Consider the following 18,395-nt stretch of genomic DNA (forward strand, 5'->3'; position numbering starts at 1 on the left):
AAGAAAACCCTTCTGTATGCAATAGAGGCTGTATTTTTCAATTGATCTTCATGAAATTTGGTCAGAATGATTGCCTTGATGAAATCTAGGTAAAGTTCGAATATGGGTCATCTGGGTCAAAAAGTAGGTCAGTAGGTTAAATCAAAGGAAAACCTTGTGTATGCGATAGAGGCTAATTTTTTTCAACTGATCTTCATGAAATTTGGTCAGAATAATTGCCTTGATGAAATCTAGGTCAAGTTCGAATATGGGTCATCTGGGTTTAAAAACTAGGTCACTAGGTCAAATCAAGGAAAAACCTTGTGTATGCAATAGGGGCTGCATTTTACACTGGATTTTCATAAAATCTGGTTAGAATGGTTGCCTTGATGAAGTCTAGGTAAAGTTCGAATATGGGTAGTCTGGGGTCAAAAACTAGGTCACAAGGTCAAATCAAAGAAAAACCTTGTGTATGCGATAGAGGCTGCATTTTTCAATTGATCTTCATGAAATTTGGTCAGAATGATAGCCTTGATAAATCTAGGTCAAGTTCGAATATGGGTCATCTGGGATCAAAAATTAGGTCACTAGGTCAAATCAAAGAAAAACTTTGTGTATGCGATAGAGGCTATATTTTTCAATTGATCTTCCTGAAATTAAGTCAGAATGATTGCCTTGATGAAATCTAGGTCAAATTTGAATATGGGTCATCTTGGGTCAAAAAGTAGGTCACTAGGTCAAATCAAAGAAAAACCTTGTGTATGCGATAGAGGCTGTATTTTTCAATTGATCTTCATGAAATTTGGTCAAAATGATTGCCTTGATAAAATCTACCTTAAGTTTGATTATGGGTCATCTTGGGTCAAAAAGTAGGTCACTAGGTCAAATCAAAGAAAACCCTTCTGTATGCAATAGAGGCTGTATTTTTCAATTGATCTTCATGAAATTTGGTCAGAATGATTGCCTTGATGAAATCTAGGTCAAGTTCGAATATGGGTCATTTGGGTCAAAAAATAGGTCAGTAGGTTAAATCAATGAAAAACCTTGAGTATGCGATAGAGGCTAATTTTTTTTTCAACTGATCTTCATGAAATTTGGTCAGAATGATTGCCTTGATGAAATCTAGGTCAAGCTCGAATATGGGTCATCTGGGTTTAAAAACTAGGTCACTAGGTCAAATCAAGGGAAAACCTTGTGTATGCAATAGGGGCTGCATTTTACACTGGATTTTCATAAAATCTGGTCAGAATGGTTGCCTTGATGAAATCTTGGTCAAGTTCGAATATGGGTAGTCTGGGGTCAAAAACTAGGTCACAAGGTCAAATCAAAGAAAAACCTTGTGTATGTGATAGAGGCTGTATTTTCCAATCGATCTTCATGAAATTTGGTCAGAATGATAGCCTTGATCAAATCTAGGTCAAGTTCGAATATGGGTCATCTGGGGTCAAAAACTAGGTCACTAGGTCAAATCAAAGAAAATACTTATACTCAAGATTTTTGCTCCAATTTTAATGATAATTGGTCAAAATATTTTTTTCCATGAAATCACTAGGTCAAGCATGTTTACACTGTTTAATATGTTGTGTTATGGTGTGTTTCTCAGGTGAGCGACCTAGGGCCGTCTTGGCCCTCTTGTTTTAATGTTAAAAAGAGATGAAACAGCTGTCCAAATAAATTTTATGCATAATTACATGGTTTGAAAAGGAGTACTTTCATAGTTAGAGCCATATAGGGAGATAATCAAATACAATTTACTAAAATCTTCTAATATCCAAACCTTTGACAAAAAATAGAGAAAACAATTATAGAAATTAGGATTTAACAAGAAATTAATTATTTATTTTAGGTTCAAAACAAAAAATATGGCAGCCACATTATAAAAGAAAGGCATTTTAAGCCTTTAAATGACTTCTTCTCATGGACCGCATGATAGATCTTCACCAAACTTTGTTAGAAGCATCCTTGCATAAACCCCTGACAAGTTTGCTCAAAGGATACCACTTGACCCATTTTAGGGGTTGCCAGGGCTAAGAATTGAAAAAAGAAAATTAACCAACTCCTTCTCATGAACTGCTTGATGTATCATCACAAAACTTGGTCTGTAGCATCCAAGCATAGACCCCTCTCTGATTTCTTCAAATGATCCTTGACTCCTTTTTGGGGCTGCCAGGATAGAAAATGCTTTAAATGTGTTCTTCTCATGAACTTCTAGATTTATTCTCAACAAACTATGTTTCTTGCAAAGTGTGTTCAGTCTGATCCATTTGACCCTTTTTATGTGCCTGTTCTGAAAAAAAGGGAATGTATTATGTGATGGCGTGTGCGTCTGTCAGTCTGTCTGTCCATCCCTCCGTCATGATTCATGTCCGGAGCATAACTTTATAACCATTTAAGGTATTGACTTTAAACTTGGCATATAGGTAGATGGTGATCAGCCAAAGTGCAGAGCCCTTGAACCGGCTCTGTAGGTCAAAGGTCAAGGCCACAAATTGAGCTAAAAGGTCAAATCTGCCCATCATATTTTGTGTCCGGAGCATAACTAAATAACTCATTAAGATATTGACTTCAAACTTGGCTTGTTGATAGGTGGCGATGAGACTTAAACCAGCTCTGTAGGTCAAAGGTCAAGGTCACAAATTGAGCTAGTAGGTCAAACTTTGCCATCATATTTCATGTCCTGTATATAATTAAATAACCAAGCAAGGTATTGACTTCAAACTTGGCTTGTAGGTAGGTGGCGATGAGACGATGTGCAGAGCACATGAACCTGTTCTGTAGGTTTAAGGTCAAGGTCACAAATTGAGCTCATATGTCTAATTTTTCTGTCATATTTAGTGTCTGGAACATAATTTAATTACCATTCAAGGTATTGACTTCAAATTTGGGATGAAGGTAGGTGGTGATGAGATGATGTGCAGAGTGCATGAGCCAGGGTAGTAGGACAAAGATCAAGATCACAGCAAGGTCAGATCTGCCATCATATTTCTTGTCCAGAGCTTAACTTAAAAACTATAAAGGATATTGACTAGAAACTTGGAATATAGGCAGGTGGTGACGAGACAGTGTGCAGACTGCAACAATCTACATACCCCCCACCCACCCAAATTTTTTTTTTCATTTACTTTCTTGCCCCTTTATCCTGACACTGCAACAATCTACAACCACCACCATCGCACACACACACACCCTGCCACCATGGCCTTAAGTATTTTTCTTTTTTTAAATTTGACATTTCCTTAACATTTATCGCATGTACTTTCAGGCAATGACGCTCAGCAGAGATGGACAGTACCTGATGCTGGGAGGTGATAATGGTGTCGTTGAGGTGTATAGGTCACATGACCTTACACTGCTGTACTCGTACCCAGCGTGTGATAGTTGTATATGTTCCCTAGCTCTTTCACATGATCACAAGTAAGTTAAGGTCACATGACCGTACATTGCTCTACTCATACTGTGTGATTGCTGTATAAATCGTCACCTCAAAACTTGATAAGAGTTTTTTTTTATTTCAATGCACTTAATATCTATTCACTTTTTGCTCTTAGGTGATCATTTGCAGCAGACACATTTAATGATATCTTAATATCAGTATTTTATACTCAAAGCATATGGCCCATATAACAGTTAGACTTAAAAATCAGACCCTTAACTGAATTTTACAAGTGTGGATAAAAAGCTTTAAAATGATAAATACAAGGGGCATCCTTGGCTTGGACTTCAAATACCTTGCCACCTGTATCTATGGGTTTAGCTGGTTGTGGAAGATTGGTGATCTTATCCTTGCCTTAGATATAACCAGATCCTTAAATAAAGCCAAGTCCTTGCCTTATTCATGTATATAGTCAGGTCCTTACCTCATATATAGCCAAATCCTTGCCCTATATATACAGACAAACCTACTGTTGACTTGATGAGAAAATGACTAAATAATTGCATAATGTTATGGAGTCAGAAATATAAAGGGCAGACATCAAACATGTAAGAACTGTATCCACAGCCTGTGCTTATATAGATAGACTTAATTGAAAAATCAGCCACTATTATGAAGATACAATCTTTATTTTCAGATTTTTGCTGGCAGGTTTGGCTACAGGATGTTTGTTGGTGTTTAACATTGACTTCAACAAGTGGCACCATGAATACCAGGAAAAATATTAACTTGCTGAAGTGTAGATAAATGATAACATTCAAATCTGACAGATAAACATGTAGCTTTCGTACCACATGAATTAAATAAAAATGCAGATATACTATACAACTCTTTACTTGGAGAAATATGACAGTATTGAGAAATACATGGAAATCATGCAGAGCAGGATAAATTGTGGGCTTTCTTGGTACCCTACAGTCTTGACAAATCTGGAAACACATGTATTTACTTTATAGTATTAATGTTCTTAGTAAATCAGGCAATACTAACACTTGCACATGTAGATTAGTTTTGAGACTTGAAAAACTTGGTTCAAGCTTTGTTTTATAAGACAACTACTGTGTGACCATAATGTTGAGACACAGTCACCATTCTAGGACAAAAGGTTATAAAACTGAATTTGGAGAGAAAGTCTCAAATCCCAGCATTATTCTGATTGGTTATTTCTCAGCTTAAATTTGAAATTGACCAATAGCAATGCTTCAGTTTGAAACTGGACTGAAAAGCCCTGCATCTGATTAGTGGATTCTCAGCACTATTTTGAAATTAACCAATGGCAAGTCTTACGACCGAGACTGGTCTCAAAGCTCATTTCCATAGCCTTTGACCCGGACGTTGCACACATGCACATTGTTGATTGTTAAAGTCCTGTTCAAAATGATACTTAAAATAGCCATGTTAATGAATTAGATCATTGTTGCATTTGTATAAATATCATTTCGCATTGTTTGTAAAATTTTATAAACAGGATGAATTTTATTATTAAGCAGAAATAACTCAAGTTCCTTTCATTAAAAAGAAAACAGATATTTAGAGACTTTTCTGTGACACATCTGAGAAAAAGACTACATTTTATAACAATAATGGGTGTGTTTTGATACTGGTTACTCATATACATCTTCGTGTATATACATGCAGGCACGTAAGCTAGTGACTAATTGTAACAGTAATCGGCATATTCCTCTATGTTGTTTGGTAACATTTCTTCAGAACATTAACTTTCAAAGCAAACTTTGATTGTAAATTAATAAATATCTTGTATCAAGACTGCAGGATTTTGCAAGTTTTTCAAAATGTTCAATGTTATATGTCTAGTTTGTAAATATGTGTTGATAAGGTTAAAAATTTTATGTATTCAATATTTGTGTCAAATATGGTATGAATAGAATCTTTCTTGAGCAGTTACCTTATATAACATCTTGTGAGTTTAAACAAGTTTGCAGTCGTTTCTTTTGAAAAAAGAAATATAATTTGATTGCAAACATGATATTTCAACAAGAAAAAGTTAGAAATTGAGAATTTGATCCCAAGGTAACCATTGATATTGCTCTTAAGGTGATGCACCCATAATGACAAATGGAAACTTTGTGAAGTAACATATTCTCCATGTAAGATTTCAGCATTCTTGGGCTTATACAAAAAGTCAGGTGCCAATATGAGGTTCAAGCATTGCTGAAGAATGCCCATATTGCACACAGGAATACAATGATCACACAAAAATTGCGGATTGTCATTATAGGTCCAGTCCATTAATTTAAAAACAAGTACAAATTAAAACATTGTCATTATGGATTTACCACCTTCATTTAAAAAGTAGAATTTAAACAATGTACTTAAGGTACAGCTAAAACATGTGACAACATTTACTCTACAAGATGATTTTCTTTGGTAGCTTAGAAAGATTTAACAATGAATATGCTAGTATTTGTTAAGTTATAAAGAATCAAATCAAATCATGTTTTGAAAAATGTGTGTTTTAAAACAAGAGGGCTGTACATACTTTTGTTTATTAGCACTTATGGTAATTGTTAAAAACATTGTTTTCAATTACTGTGTTGCTAGAAAAAGGGAAAGTTTATTCTTGTTATAGATGAATTATTTATATTGTTACAAATGGAATTCTAGGGTGTCAATCCATTGATTGTAATGCATTGATACCTTGCACATTCAGTCAATATTGGAGCTATCTGTGCATTGAAATCAGTGAGGTAGAACATCTCTGGATCCATTGGAATATTGGTTAGAATGACTGCTTCACATATCATTTGAAATATTTATACGTTTGTGTATATATTATATATAACAAAATGCATGATATCTATATATAGAACTGTTTTATACATTGTCCACATCTGTATGAGTTTACATTTCTAAGATTTTGCATACACTTGACAGGTATTGCATACATTTGCCAGTTGTTGCATACACTTGCCAGGTGTTGCATACATTTGCAAGTGTTGCATACATTTGCCAGGTGTTGCATACATTTGCCAGGTTTTGCATACATTTGCCAGGTGTTGCATACATTTGCCAGGTGTTGCATATATTTGCCAGGTTTTGCATACATTTGCCAGGTGTTGCATACACTTGCCAGGTGTTGCATACATTTGCAAGTGTTGCATACATTTGCCAGGTGTTGCATACATTTGCCAGGTGTTGCATACATTTGCAAGTGTTGCATACATTTGCCAGGTGTTGCATACATTTGCCAGGTGTTGCATACATTTGCCAGGTGTTGCATACATTTGCAAGTGTTGCATACATTTGCCAGGTGTTGCATACATTTGCCAGGTTTTGCATACATTTGCCAGGTGTTGCATACATTTGCCAGGTGTTGCATACATCTCTAAGGTAATGCATATATAATATAATATAAATAAAAGGGAAAATTTACTTAACTATTTCATTTTAGTGTAGGAAATACTTAATATAGTTTTCAAACTGGTCACTGATATGACTTTGTTGTAAATATGAATTCTATTGTGGGAAATGTTAGGAGAGTAGATATGTTTACAAAATTTCATCATGATGTTATAAGGTGTGCTTTTTCTGATGTTTTCACATGTTTGGTTACATTGGCTCCTAAAGTTCAGATATGATGTTTTGTTGTTAATATTAAAGTCTGTTTCAAACATTCCAATATTTTTATTTGATATGTTAGTGCTATGTTTTGGTGTGTTTGTTTTGTATTATGTTATTTTCATCTGTAAACAACTTGGTTGTTTTTTGATCAATTATATCACTTTAGTCCATTAACGTCATACAGCTTTGTTTATATCTTAATTTGCTACCTACATGTGTGTTATATTTGCAACAAATGTTAATAACATATAAATTCATCTTTGCATTGAAATCACTAATTATTTCAGTTGTGGAATTTTCGTAAAAAATAAGTGGACAAATGCATAATATCACATACTGTATTCTTCTTTTACAATATGTTGTGCACAGTGAATATCGGCTGAAAAAAAACTAATTCCAGAATTTATAAATAGACAGTGATGTAATGTAATACTAAAAATACCAAGTGATGTAATGTAATACTAAAAATACCGAGTGATGTAATGTAATACTAAAAATACCAAGTGATGTAATGTAATACTAAAAATACCATAATGTACACATTATGAAGTGATTACAATTATAAGTCAAAGATCATTATGTGTTTAACATTGGAAGCATTTTTATCACTTAAATTAAGTATAAAATGTGAACTAATCAGACAAAATGTGAAAAAATGTCATGATAAACTGTACCTAAAATGAGAGAAAGATTTATATTATTTAATGATATATAAAATGTGAACTTGCATAGTGGAAAAATGTTATGAAACTTAAAATGTGAACTTGAAATGTAACAAGTATTATCAAGATATTTGAAATGTGAAAAATGTTATGATACATGTGTTTGCTCATGATTACATTTTATGGTTTTGTAGACTGAATACAATTATTTAGTTATAATTAATTTGAAATTTTAAGCAGAGACCGCTTGAAAAAGAAAACTTATTGTACCTGTTTGTGCAGATTGAAGTTTGTGATTTATCTTTAGTTCTTTTTTTGTCATTGAGTGTGGACAGTAGATATATTTATTTAGTTAGATGCATTGATATTCTTAACTTGCTGGATTTTCTACAATACAAGGTAAATTTACATATCATTCAGCTTATGGAAAATATTTTGAAATTAACATTTTAACTAAAGTTGAGCAATTCCTGTTGTCTATAACGGTGTTGTTCTGGTATCAAAACACAGTCACCTGTAGATTTTCAGGTGTGAAAGTAATACATTCATGCAGTGTTTTGTGTGCATATTTGTGTTTTAAAGAAATAAGGTTCTTTTGTATATATGATAATATAAACATTGCTGTAGTAATGACTGCCACTTTACCATGCATGATCTATACTGTAAGAGAAAAATGGCAGTCAACTTGTCATAAGCTTACTGTACTTGAGAAAGTGTGCATGTGTTTTTGCTGTAAGCAAAACGAATTTCTGAATGTGTTACATGCTTGATGCAATATAAATATTATATTTATATATATCTAATCTGGGTCATAGATTATAAAACTTAATTTGGGAACCAGTCAAAAAATTCCAACATCTGATTGGTTGATTTTAAGATTAGTTGACTAATGCAAGGTTTCCTCGTCAGACTGGTCTCCAAACTGAGTTTTATTATCTTGCACTCATTTCATAACTTATTATTAACATAGGGTTAGGGTTTGTTTGTGTTTTTATTTTATGATAAGGTATTTATACCATGCTTTTATATATAAAGGAAAAAATGTTAAATTTATGAGGAGATATACCTCCCTACATAACCAGCTGCATTACATAATATTACACATAACTTTTAATAGTAATTAATATATGGATACAACTGTTTTCATATTTAAGACAAAGTGAAATTTAGGGGTATAAAAGGTTAACTAGATATGTCAGATCCACTTTTGAACGTTCAATAAAATCTGTTACTCTGGCATTTTACTTTAAAACAATATATAATATGGAAATGACAGCCTCTAACAGTTTGTTTATAAGGTTGAGTTTTCTGTTCAAAAAAATGGATTTTATATGATTTGCATTGCAAAATAAGAATTTTTGTTTCTTTGCATAGTTGATATTTAATATTTTTGAGTATTTGCAAGGAAAGATTGCATGAGACGCTTATGGAAATCACTCATGAGGCTGCTCTCAAACTGAACTCAAATACCAGTGCGATTTATCTCAAGTATTTCCTATTCTATGTTATATGGTATAAGAGGCTTTAGGAAAAATGTGGCTAGATATCCATATTTTGAACCCTTTGTGTACATGTCATAACCTTGTGAATAGAGTTAAAGCCTTATATATGATGGAAACAACACAGAGTTTTCTTAGTCATTCATTTTGTGAATATATTTGAAGGTGCATTATCAGTTATATCACATGACTGCACATTCGAGTATATCGAGTTATGGTATCTGAAACTGTAAAAATAGACTGCATGTAATTCAATATTTTCTGTATTTGAAGACATGCTATAGCATCGAGATACAATAAACGTTTATACTTTCCACTAGACAAAGGTGGAGCAGCAAGTTCTGTGTGATGTAGATCTTTCTGTGTAGATGTATGTAGGGGGTTATTTTCCACCCAGTATAAGGCAGTGAAACTTTGAAGTTCATTCCTGTAACAACCATTCCACTCACATTTGTATGTTGTCTATATTTCATATTGATAAATAAAACTATTTACACATTCATTTTATTTTGTCCTAAATATTTTCTTCTCAAGGTGTACACTGATCAAATACGACCCAACATGTGTGAAATTTTTTGATACCATTTGTTTGTCATAGGGCAAGATAAATGAATAGCTTTTGAACATAAATGGCAGTAGCTTCTCAAGATATTCTAAAATTAACAGCGTTCATATTACCAATCATAGAGAGTTTGTACAGAAACAATATAAATGATGTTCTTTATTATTATTCAACTATGTAATATTCAGCACAGTACGACAATAATCGCGCAAAAAGCAAGGTTAAAAAGAAATGACTTGGTTAATATGAACCGATTGTGAAAACGCATATCCTCCACGCCCCACACCAAATGATATTTGAGTGAGTAATTTTCAGTTCCGAGTATGCTGTAACGTTTATGTGTATTTATTGACCATAACATTAATGTTATGAAGTCTGGTGGCTACAGGCTATCAGTTTAAGGTCCAGGTCACAGTGACCTTTAGACTACACGACAATAAGGCAATCTAATAAGGTCGATAGCTTTTAGCCCAAACATTTAGTATCCAGCTGCTGTCCACTGTTTCAGTCTCAAGGTCTGTGTGAACGTCGAACTACTAACCTTCAAAACAACAAATGGCCACTGGCAATCATTCTAGTTATAAGTCAAATCTTTCTCCAGTTATTTATTGGCACTCGTCTTCAAGGTACAATGTCGGGTCACGTTATCTAGTGACCACGTGCAATCATTCTATTAACCTCGATTACGCTAGGTCAAAACACTCTCAAGTTATTAAAGACCAACTACAACCTAGTCACCTACATTTTCCTCCCACATGAACTTCGTGAAAGTCGTTCTGATAATATTGCCGCTATAATGCAGCTGTAATACTAAGTTTTTTTTAGTTTAATCATATTTTATTGTAATCATCACACAAGACATTATGGTAAATGTACAACAAGACCGTAATACTAAGTGGCAGATGGACACTTCAGGCCCTTCCTGAATAAAAGTGTTTTCACAACTTCGTCTTCAAACTTACTCAGTCAGTCTCTTTTCACTATAGTTTTACAAACATGAATAAATAACTATCTTACACTGTAGAAACAAAAATTTTCTAAGGTCAACTTAATACATAAAGTAGGGCCTACTGTGTATTCTGCCATATAAATGTAATGAAATATTTGACTGCTAAAAATTTTAAAATGGACTGGTCCATCATTCAATTTGGGCAATACCATTTATTATTGGAAGGGTGTTCACTGAAAATTTACTGACTGAATAGCGAACAGTGCTGACCATGATCAGGCTGCACTGGTCGCAAAGGCAGAATCACTTGCCGCCAGCAGGCTAAAGGTTAAATACATTGTCTTGGCGGTGTCAGTATAATGTGACTGAGCAGGATATCATGTCACGTGTCAACGGTGTGATATTCCAGTGAGGCAGCACTATAAAGTTGGGCATTCTGCTCACTGCTACAAGTAGACACCGTCGTTTATATGACTGAAAAATTGTTGAAGAAGACGTTTTACCCGAACGCACACGCACGCACACACACAGTTTTGGCCTAACATTATAATTATTATTATGTCACTGTCAATTTGTAACTAGATAATTGTTTTTGTCTGTGCGAATCGTGTATAATTACCATCGTGGCAATACAAAAGAATACAGTTATTCTGTGTTGCGTCTTTAATGGGAATTCATCAGTTTCAGTCTCAAGATCACATTGACGTCGACATTTGACGTACAGGGCTGGCAAAATGAAGTGGGTTATCTACTGACATCCTATGAAAATTGACAACTATACAGATCCATTCGCTTTCTCAAAATAGATCGCATCCGATAGACAGTCGGCTAGATTATATCACAAGGATTTGAATACAGTGTATTAGTAGAGTTGTGCATATTTACCGAAAATCCACTACATCACTTTGAAGAATATGTCTGATTTGTTGACCGGCTGAATTTATTTAGAATCTCACGTCTTTTACGCCAAAAAGATGTCACTATTAACAAATACTTTTGTATGTCTATCAATGATCAACTATGACCAGTTTTGGCTTTACACAAACAAGTAGGATACCCCGCGTTACTGAAAGAAATTTTCTGTTCTTGTTGATGCAGAGTTGCCGGTGATGCAAAAATAACTATCCAAGAATTCCTTCAATTTAGACAGACTGGATTTTTCATAGTGTAATATAGGGATGTACGTTGTCTTACAGAAAGATCGAAGCCTCGTGTTTAAAACTGTCAGGTTTGATTTAGGCAACACATCGAACCGGAAATTCCTATCTACATTAACAATTACTTACAGATTATTATTTCTTTGGTAGGACAGGGCCACAAATTCATACATTATATTGAAAGATCTTAATTTTGTGAAAATTAGTATATTGGCTATCACACAAGTACACCAAACCCAGATTAACGCATGTCTGTCGACGCTGATCTGTCTTGGCGAATACAGTTAATATGTAGTATGAACGCGTGGAAGAGTCTAAGCTGTTAAACGACACTTTACTTTGGTACATTAAAATGAAGCTTATATATTCTAAAAGTATCTTGTGACTACATTTTTATAAAATATAATTAGGCTTATCAGTGGCTTGCAACAAAACAAAATATGCACACTAACTGACAAGTAAAATACATCTCATTCTTAATTCTTATTATAATCAACTCCTAAACGTTGTTTAATTGTTTCTGGGAGCAGTTCGCACTCCTCTTTGATAACATCATCAACCTTCATACTTTCAATACTCGTTATAATATTTCTCAGTAGTTCTTCATTATTTTGACAGTATCTGTACCAAAGTCTAGCGGCTTTTGTTATTTGATGGTTATCCGTGCACCAGGATAAATCAGCTTCTTGCTTGATAAAACTTATATAGCTTGCACTTTTCGAATGATTCTTCTTCGCAAGAAGGTCGTCATCCATTTTGTTTAATTCTTGTTTACGGCGAGCAAGATGATGAATCTGTACAAGAATGTTTTCAGGAATTGGATGTTCTGCTGCAGCTGTTTCCATTTGACTCAGCTTTAAATCAGATGCTGCAGAAATGCAAATTTTTCTAAGATCCTCAAGTTTATACAGCTCAGCTAGTTGGAGGTGGCGGTAAATTTGGACAGCATCCGGTAAGTGTCTGGCTTTCACAAGTTTTACCAGACGCCTCTGACATTCCTTTTCCAGTACCTTTACTTGATATTCAACAGCCAATGGAAGAATTCTGTAAACAGAATCGTCTGAAATGACCAAAAATATGAGACGGACTGTAATAAGAACTTAAATTATAATATACATATCAAATGTTAAGATTTTTACACGTTTTCACGATATCCTAAGTATAATCAAATGAACGTTTACTACAATTCTTCTTTAATCAGTTTAAAAGATAAAATAGTATTTCAGCACGGACTTATATCAGACAGTTGAAAAAATACATACATGTGACTCGTTCAAGTCTATCAGGATAAAAGCAGCTTAGGAACTCCACAAAATCCTTATACTTCTTCCCCGGAAGTTTAACTTCAGCTTGATCCTTCTCCTTACATTGAGACTGTAGCATGGCACGAAACACTGGCGACGCTAAACATAGGACCGCTTTCGCAACTCTTATTTTATGTCCATCCACAATTAACGTCAAGTCATATTCACCATTGTCACCGGTAAAACTATCATCGATTTCATATTTCTCCATGTTCAGTATTCAATAGCTAAAAAGGTTAAAATATTATATCAGCTTAGATCAATATATCAAGTTTTCAGCAAACGAATCGTGTCGTGAAACATCGGGTATTTCCGTATTCTCAGTATTATCCGTAATTACTGTTTGTTTAGGTTACAACACACTAAATAGCTGTTCTTCTTTATTCTATATAAAATTGACATATTCCCAATGGGCGCAGCACACATCAGGACCCATTTTAAAATTCTGCAACTTAGATTTCCCTGAAGAATAGTGTCAGTGCTGAATAAAAATAAAAAATAGTGGAGGTCAAGTTTGATGCAAGTAAAATATTTTCAGTCAAACACACAAACTGCAAAATCAGCTAAACAATGAGACCCCAAATTGTACTGGTGGTGTATGATCTAAGTTTCTATGAAACATTCTGTCATGTTGTTATTTCAGTATGAAAGTGCTACCGACATGCCAAGCATAGATTTGTCATGTGATTTCAGCATAAAACTGCAAAGAAAATAAGGAAAATAGCTATACAGAGCAAAACAGCTGAGAACTATTTGAAACCGCCATTACGCGACTACAATTTCTTTTCGCGCCATTTTCCTATTTAGTGTCTGTATAGACTAGCTCCTAGACTATGATATATCTTTTTTTAACATTTTTATGATTAAATGTAGTGAACTGAGCCAGTCTATATTCTATGTCCAATATCATCTAGTAAAATCCGAAAATTCACAAACCTGATTTTAGGTTTGTTATCAATCAATGTCAAGAACTGACCACAGCCTTACTGATAGAGATCAGTGGTTTACTGCCACAGGTATATGTAACTCATTGATACCATCTGGTAGCAGGGATTTACAACTGCAGGGGTCAGCTGAGTTGAAATTTTATAAGAAATGAATTTCATTTCTCTGTGCTTGGTACTTGAAGTTAGATTGGAAAATCTGAAAGATACACATTTCCTATGGCTTGTCATAAAATGGACATATGGAATTAACTGTAATTGAACAATAAAGGAGTAAAACAGATGCCCCCATCCCCCACCCGAACTGCTAGCGGAAAAGTTAGTATTTGTGATATTTGTATGTTAAAAGACGGAATAAACATATAATATAGTGGTATCACCTCTTGGTGCATAAATGAATATCCAGGTTCAGGGCTAAATAAATGCATATTAAAGTGTTGTATTTGAAGGACAGTGAAACACAAGTACAGACACATAAATCTGCAGTCTTGCTCTGAGAATATTCGGACAGAATGCTTTCATTTCTTCTTATCCTGTATTCTGTTAATTAGAAGGTATGTGGCTTTTCTGAATCTAATGCAGGTGTTACATTAATTGGAGGAGGTTTTTGCTTTAAAAATATGTATGTAAATACATGAAAGCATATTTGTACATCAAAATTGGTATTTCTACAGACGAAAGAAAAGTCCCATAGTTAGAAATACATTTAAGCTTATAATTATTGTAAGTTTCTTATATGTGCAAATTTCGCACGTTGCATACTATATTCTTCAGTTAACTCCAAATAGTTATATACTTCTTTACAAATCAAGAAAGTCCCAGGCTTGTATAATCTTTGGTAAAGATTAGCAGAGTTAAATGTTTTTAAAATGAAAAATTAATTGTTACGTGAAAAATATACAAAAAATATAATGTTAAATAAAGACATTTGGTTTCAAAATGTTTATGGTGTTGAAAAGGTAACTCTACATATTAACATTCAATTAAATATCTCTTATAAGGTATGTGCATTTGTTCAATTAATAGCCAGACTTTTTGCTATTTAGTTGATAAAAAGTATAGTTTCATGGAAGGCTTGTTCAGTTTATCAGATACTTCATTTTACCTTAAAAATGCTTAATACTCTAAATAAGCAATTGATATTTGGCATAAAATTATAGCATTAGGAAGTTATCTTTATACCTCCACTCTTTCATTTGAAAAAAGCCACATGCCAAATGCAAATTGTTTAATGCCAAATGCTAAAACATTGAGTCATAAATGCATTTATGTTCTCTTGTAGAAATAAATGGTGTTATTTTTTGGTGATATATATTCTTTTGTTGTCATGTTGAAAGAGATTACTTGTCGGCTATTATTCATCATTATTTGCATTCCGTTATACGGTTTGTTTCGTTTATCTATTATCTACACACTTGGCGGCAAAAAATACGAGAAGTCCGTGCATGTATTTGCCACGCCCTTGAACCAGTTTGCTAGCTGAAATCGTCCGAACAACATCGATAGAAAAATTGCTGTATAAACGTTACCTTGTAGTATGAATTTAAGCTGTTACGTTAGTTGGATGGAATTCTAGAGAAAGAATGGTTACTGGGACACGAAAGGAAGATAAGTTTTATATATTTTTGTTATTGTCGTGCATAACAAAGCTTGATTTAGAACAATATTCAACTTATAATAAACATTCATTCAAAATCTCCAGCTCTGTGCACATGTATATTTGTTAATAGTTGGACAATTATCATGTCACAAAAGCTTAATTTAAGGTAATTTGAGATAACTGAAAGTACGGACAATGATGATAATATTGATAAAATCGGTATCAAAATGTTCAGTTTTGTCAGTGTGATGTGGGGTGGTGACAGGTATTGTAGATAATTATGACGATATGCAATGATATGTATCTAGTATGATAATGTTATTATGGTGTTGATGATGCTGATGATGATGACGGTATGGTGGATATTATGATATTATGACGATATGACAATAATGTTGTTCATAATGATGATGTTTATGCTATTATGATAATATGGTGATATTCAGTTTGTGTCTAAATGATCATAACGATATGATGATGATGATGGTAAGATGATGATTTGGTGACAATATGGCGTTGATAGCGATTAAATTACGATCATAAATATGAAATAGTTATGATTAATGATGATGATAATGATATAACATGATGATGATATGACGATACAATAATGCTGAGAGGAAAATGATTACCATGATGGTACGTTATAAGAATAACATGATATGATATTACCGATAATATGTTTTGATTACGATGATGATATGGTATAACGAATCAGTTAGGTTCTTTGTGATGCATGATATGATGGCAATAATGATATGAAATCATGTTGGTACATTATAGTACTTTAAGGACGATGGTGATGTCGTGATGGTAAGTGACATGGTGATAATATTCTGACGATGATAAGCAATAATGGCGACATGTGTCGTTGATGATGTTGACAATTATTATCCAATATTATGAAAATGTTCCACATACTAATTCGTTTAATTATTGTAATAATTAAGTATTTCAGTTGCTAGCATTACTCCAACATTAGGGGAAACATCAGGTAAATGAATCAAAGGTAAAGGTAAACGTCAGTAAAAGGTAAATTACGTTTGACTTAGTTTGAAGCTGTTTGAATGTTCATTGGTAAATATTCATAAACTAATTAATGGTTGAATTATATATTTGAAAATATAATATTACATTTTAAATATGCCATTGCATCGAAGAATATTAGTCATAGGAACGAGCACTTGTCGCTCCTGTTGGTGTTCGAACCACGTTCGGGTTACATGCAGCATTTAAGAAGCAATCCAACTGCCTTATAAAAGGAAAATACAATTGAATTGTTCTACTGCTAGAAACGCTTTTGTCTTATCATAAGCGTTCTGCGTCCGTTGAAAGATATCAGTGTTGCCAGTTGTAATTATGTAAATTGCAGGCATTCGATAGGACTGAGAAGATTATGATTCTAGTTCATACTATTCTGTCAGTAACAGTATTAGCAGCAGTATTGGCATATGTTGATTATTAGGTCACATGTTACGCTGGCATATTTAAGATTCATATATAATTTGTTACAATTATAATCATTAAGATGTCAATTTTTAATTATTTCTTAATTTGTCAGGGCCTTTTGCTTTAAATTTCGTACAAAAACATGTCGTCAGTTCAGTACAATATAAAGAACGGTTATGGTAAAACAGAATACAGATTGAACGTCATTATAAATGGTAAAAAAGTATCTTGTTTAGTCTTAAATTAGCGAAGGTAGTTTATTTTTATTCCTAATGTAATGCAGCGTTCTGTGTTTGATTGACGAATTTTTTTCAAATATTTGTGGCCCTCAATACACATGTTCCGTATGTGCATTCGGTATGGCTATAGCAATTTATGAACTGAGGTGAACATGAGCAATTCGCCTCACTTTCTATCGGCTGTGAATGGAGAAATTCTGCCATTGCCAGTTCTATGGTCAGTTATAATAATAGGCTTCTGCCACTTGCGTTGCCTGTAAGTTGCTATGCCATTTAGTAGTGATGTTCTTGGTTCATATTCATTTCTAATTTAACATGCTATATGCCATGATATCAATGAAATAAAGTCGCGCATTTCCATCTATTTGTGTTTGTTGTTTGTGCTGCTATAAGAATAGTTAGATATTGTATGACGTCGTAAAACGACATAGATAAGCGACCTCATGAAATATCTGTATGTTACTGATCTCACCGATCTTAAGCTGGCCTTGCTCATGAATAAGACAGCCACTGCTTGGCAACTCATGGGTTCATTCCTTGTGGGTTGCTTAACACAGGTTGGCTGTATACTTTGTAACAGAGAGGTCGTGATGTTGCACTGGCGGATCGCATACGTGTAGTTCAAAGAACATCTCAAGCGACTAAAATCAGACAAAAAAAATTACAAATAAGTTTGGTAAGCGTTAAAGTTCTGACCAGTTAAGGTACCTGAAGAAAGTATTTGGCATAATACGCTGAATTACGTATACTTGTAAAAATTTAATTCACATTTTGTATGCACATGTGCATGATTCGCTATCTCTCTGTTGCTGGTCTGCTGCTTTATTCATAATCGGTTCTACTGGCCAATATAAATAATGCATTTATGTTCTCTTGTAGAAATAAATGGTGTTATTTTTTGGTGATATATATTCACTTGTTGTCATGTTGAAAGAGATTACTTGTCGGCTATTATTCATCATTATTTGCATTCCGTTATACGGTTTGTTTCGTTTATCTATTATCTACACACTTGGCGGCAAAAAATACGAGAAGT

At 33.7% G+C, this 18,395-nt stretch overlaps 2 protein-coding genes across 8 annotated transcripts in view; one reads left to right on the plus strand and one right to left on the minus strand.

Annotated features, from left to right (window-relative positions):
• Positions 1-9,655, plus strand: part of LOC123558619 (neurobeachin-like) — a 268,481-nt gene extending 258,826 nt beyond the window's left edge. For 3 of the 7 annotated variants that reach the window (XM_053544219.1, XM_053544222.1, XM_053544221.1), the window contains 2 exons: positions 3,242-3,393; positions 4,050-9,655. In XM_053544219.1, coding sequence (XP_053400194.1) covers positions 3,242-3,393; positions 4,050-4,140 — 243 coding nt within the window. In that variant the 3' untranslated portion in view covers positions 4,141-9,655. The remainder of the gene's footprint in view (positions 1-3,241; positions 3,394-4,049) is intronic. The other 4 variants (XR_008371116.1, XR_008371114.1, XR_008371117.1 and 1 more) reach the window with 4 other exon arrangements.
• Positions 9,656-9,754: 99 nt separating this feature from the next.
• On the minus strand, positions 9,755-13,393 carry LOC128557200 (TD and POZ domain-containing protein 3-like). Its single transcript, XM_053544224.1, has 2 exons — positions 13,086-13,393; positions 9,755-12,883 (listed from the first exon to the last, which is right to left on the minus strand). The coding sequence occupies exons 1-2, from the start codon at positions 13,336-13,338 to the stop codon at positions 12,300-12,302; spliced, it is 837 nt and encodes a 278-aa protein (XP_053400199.1). The 5' UTR covers positions 13,339-13,393; the 3' UTR covers positions 9,755-12,299.
• Positions 13,394-18,395: the final 5,002 nt, after the last annotated feature.

Source organism: Mercenaria mercenaria, chromosome 5 (assembly GCF_021730395.1).
Source record: "Mercenaria mercenaria strain notata chromosome 5, MADL_Memer_1, whole genome shotgun sequence".
Taxonomy (NCBI): Eukaryota; Metazoa; Mollusca; class Bivalvia; order Venerida; family Veneridae; genus Mercenaria; species Mercenaria mercenaria.

Coding starts and splice junctions, on each gene's coding strand:
- LOC128557200 (XM_053544224.1), bottom strand. CDS start 13,338: ATGGAGAAATATGAAATCGATGATAGTTTTACCGGTGACAATGGTGAA. Junction 12,884..13,085: donor TAGACTTGAACGAGTCACAT/GTATGTATTTTT, acceptor TGGTCATTTCAG/ACGATTCTGTTTACAGAATT.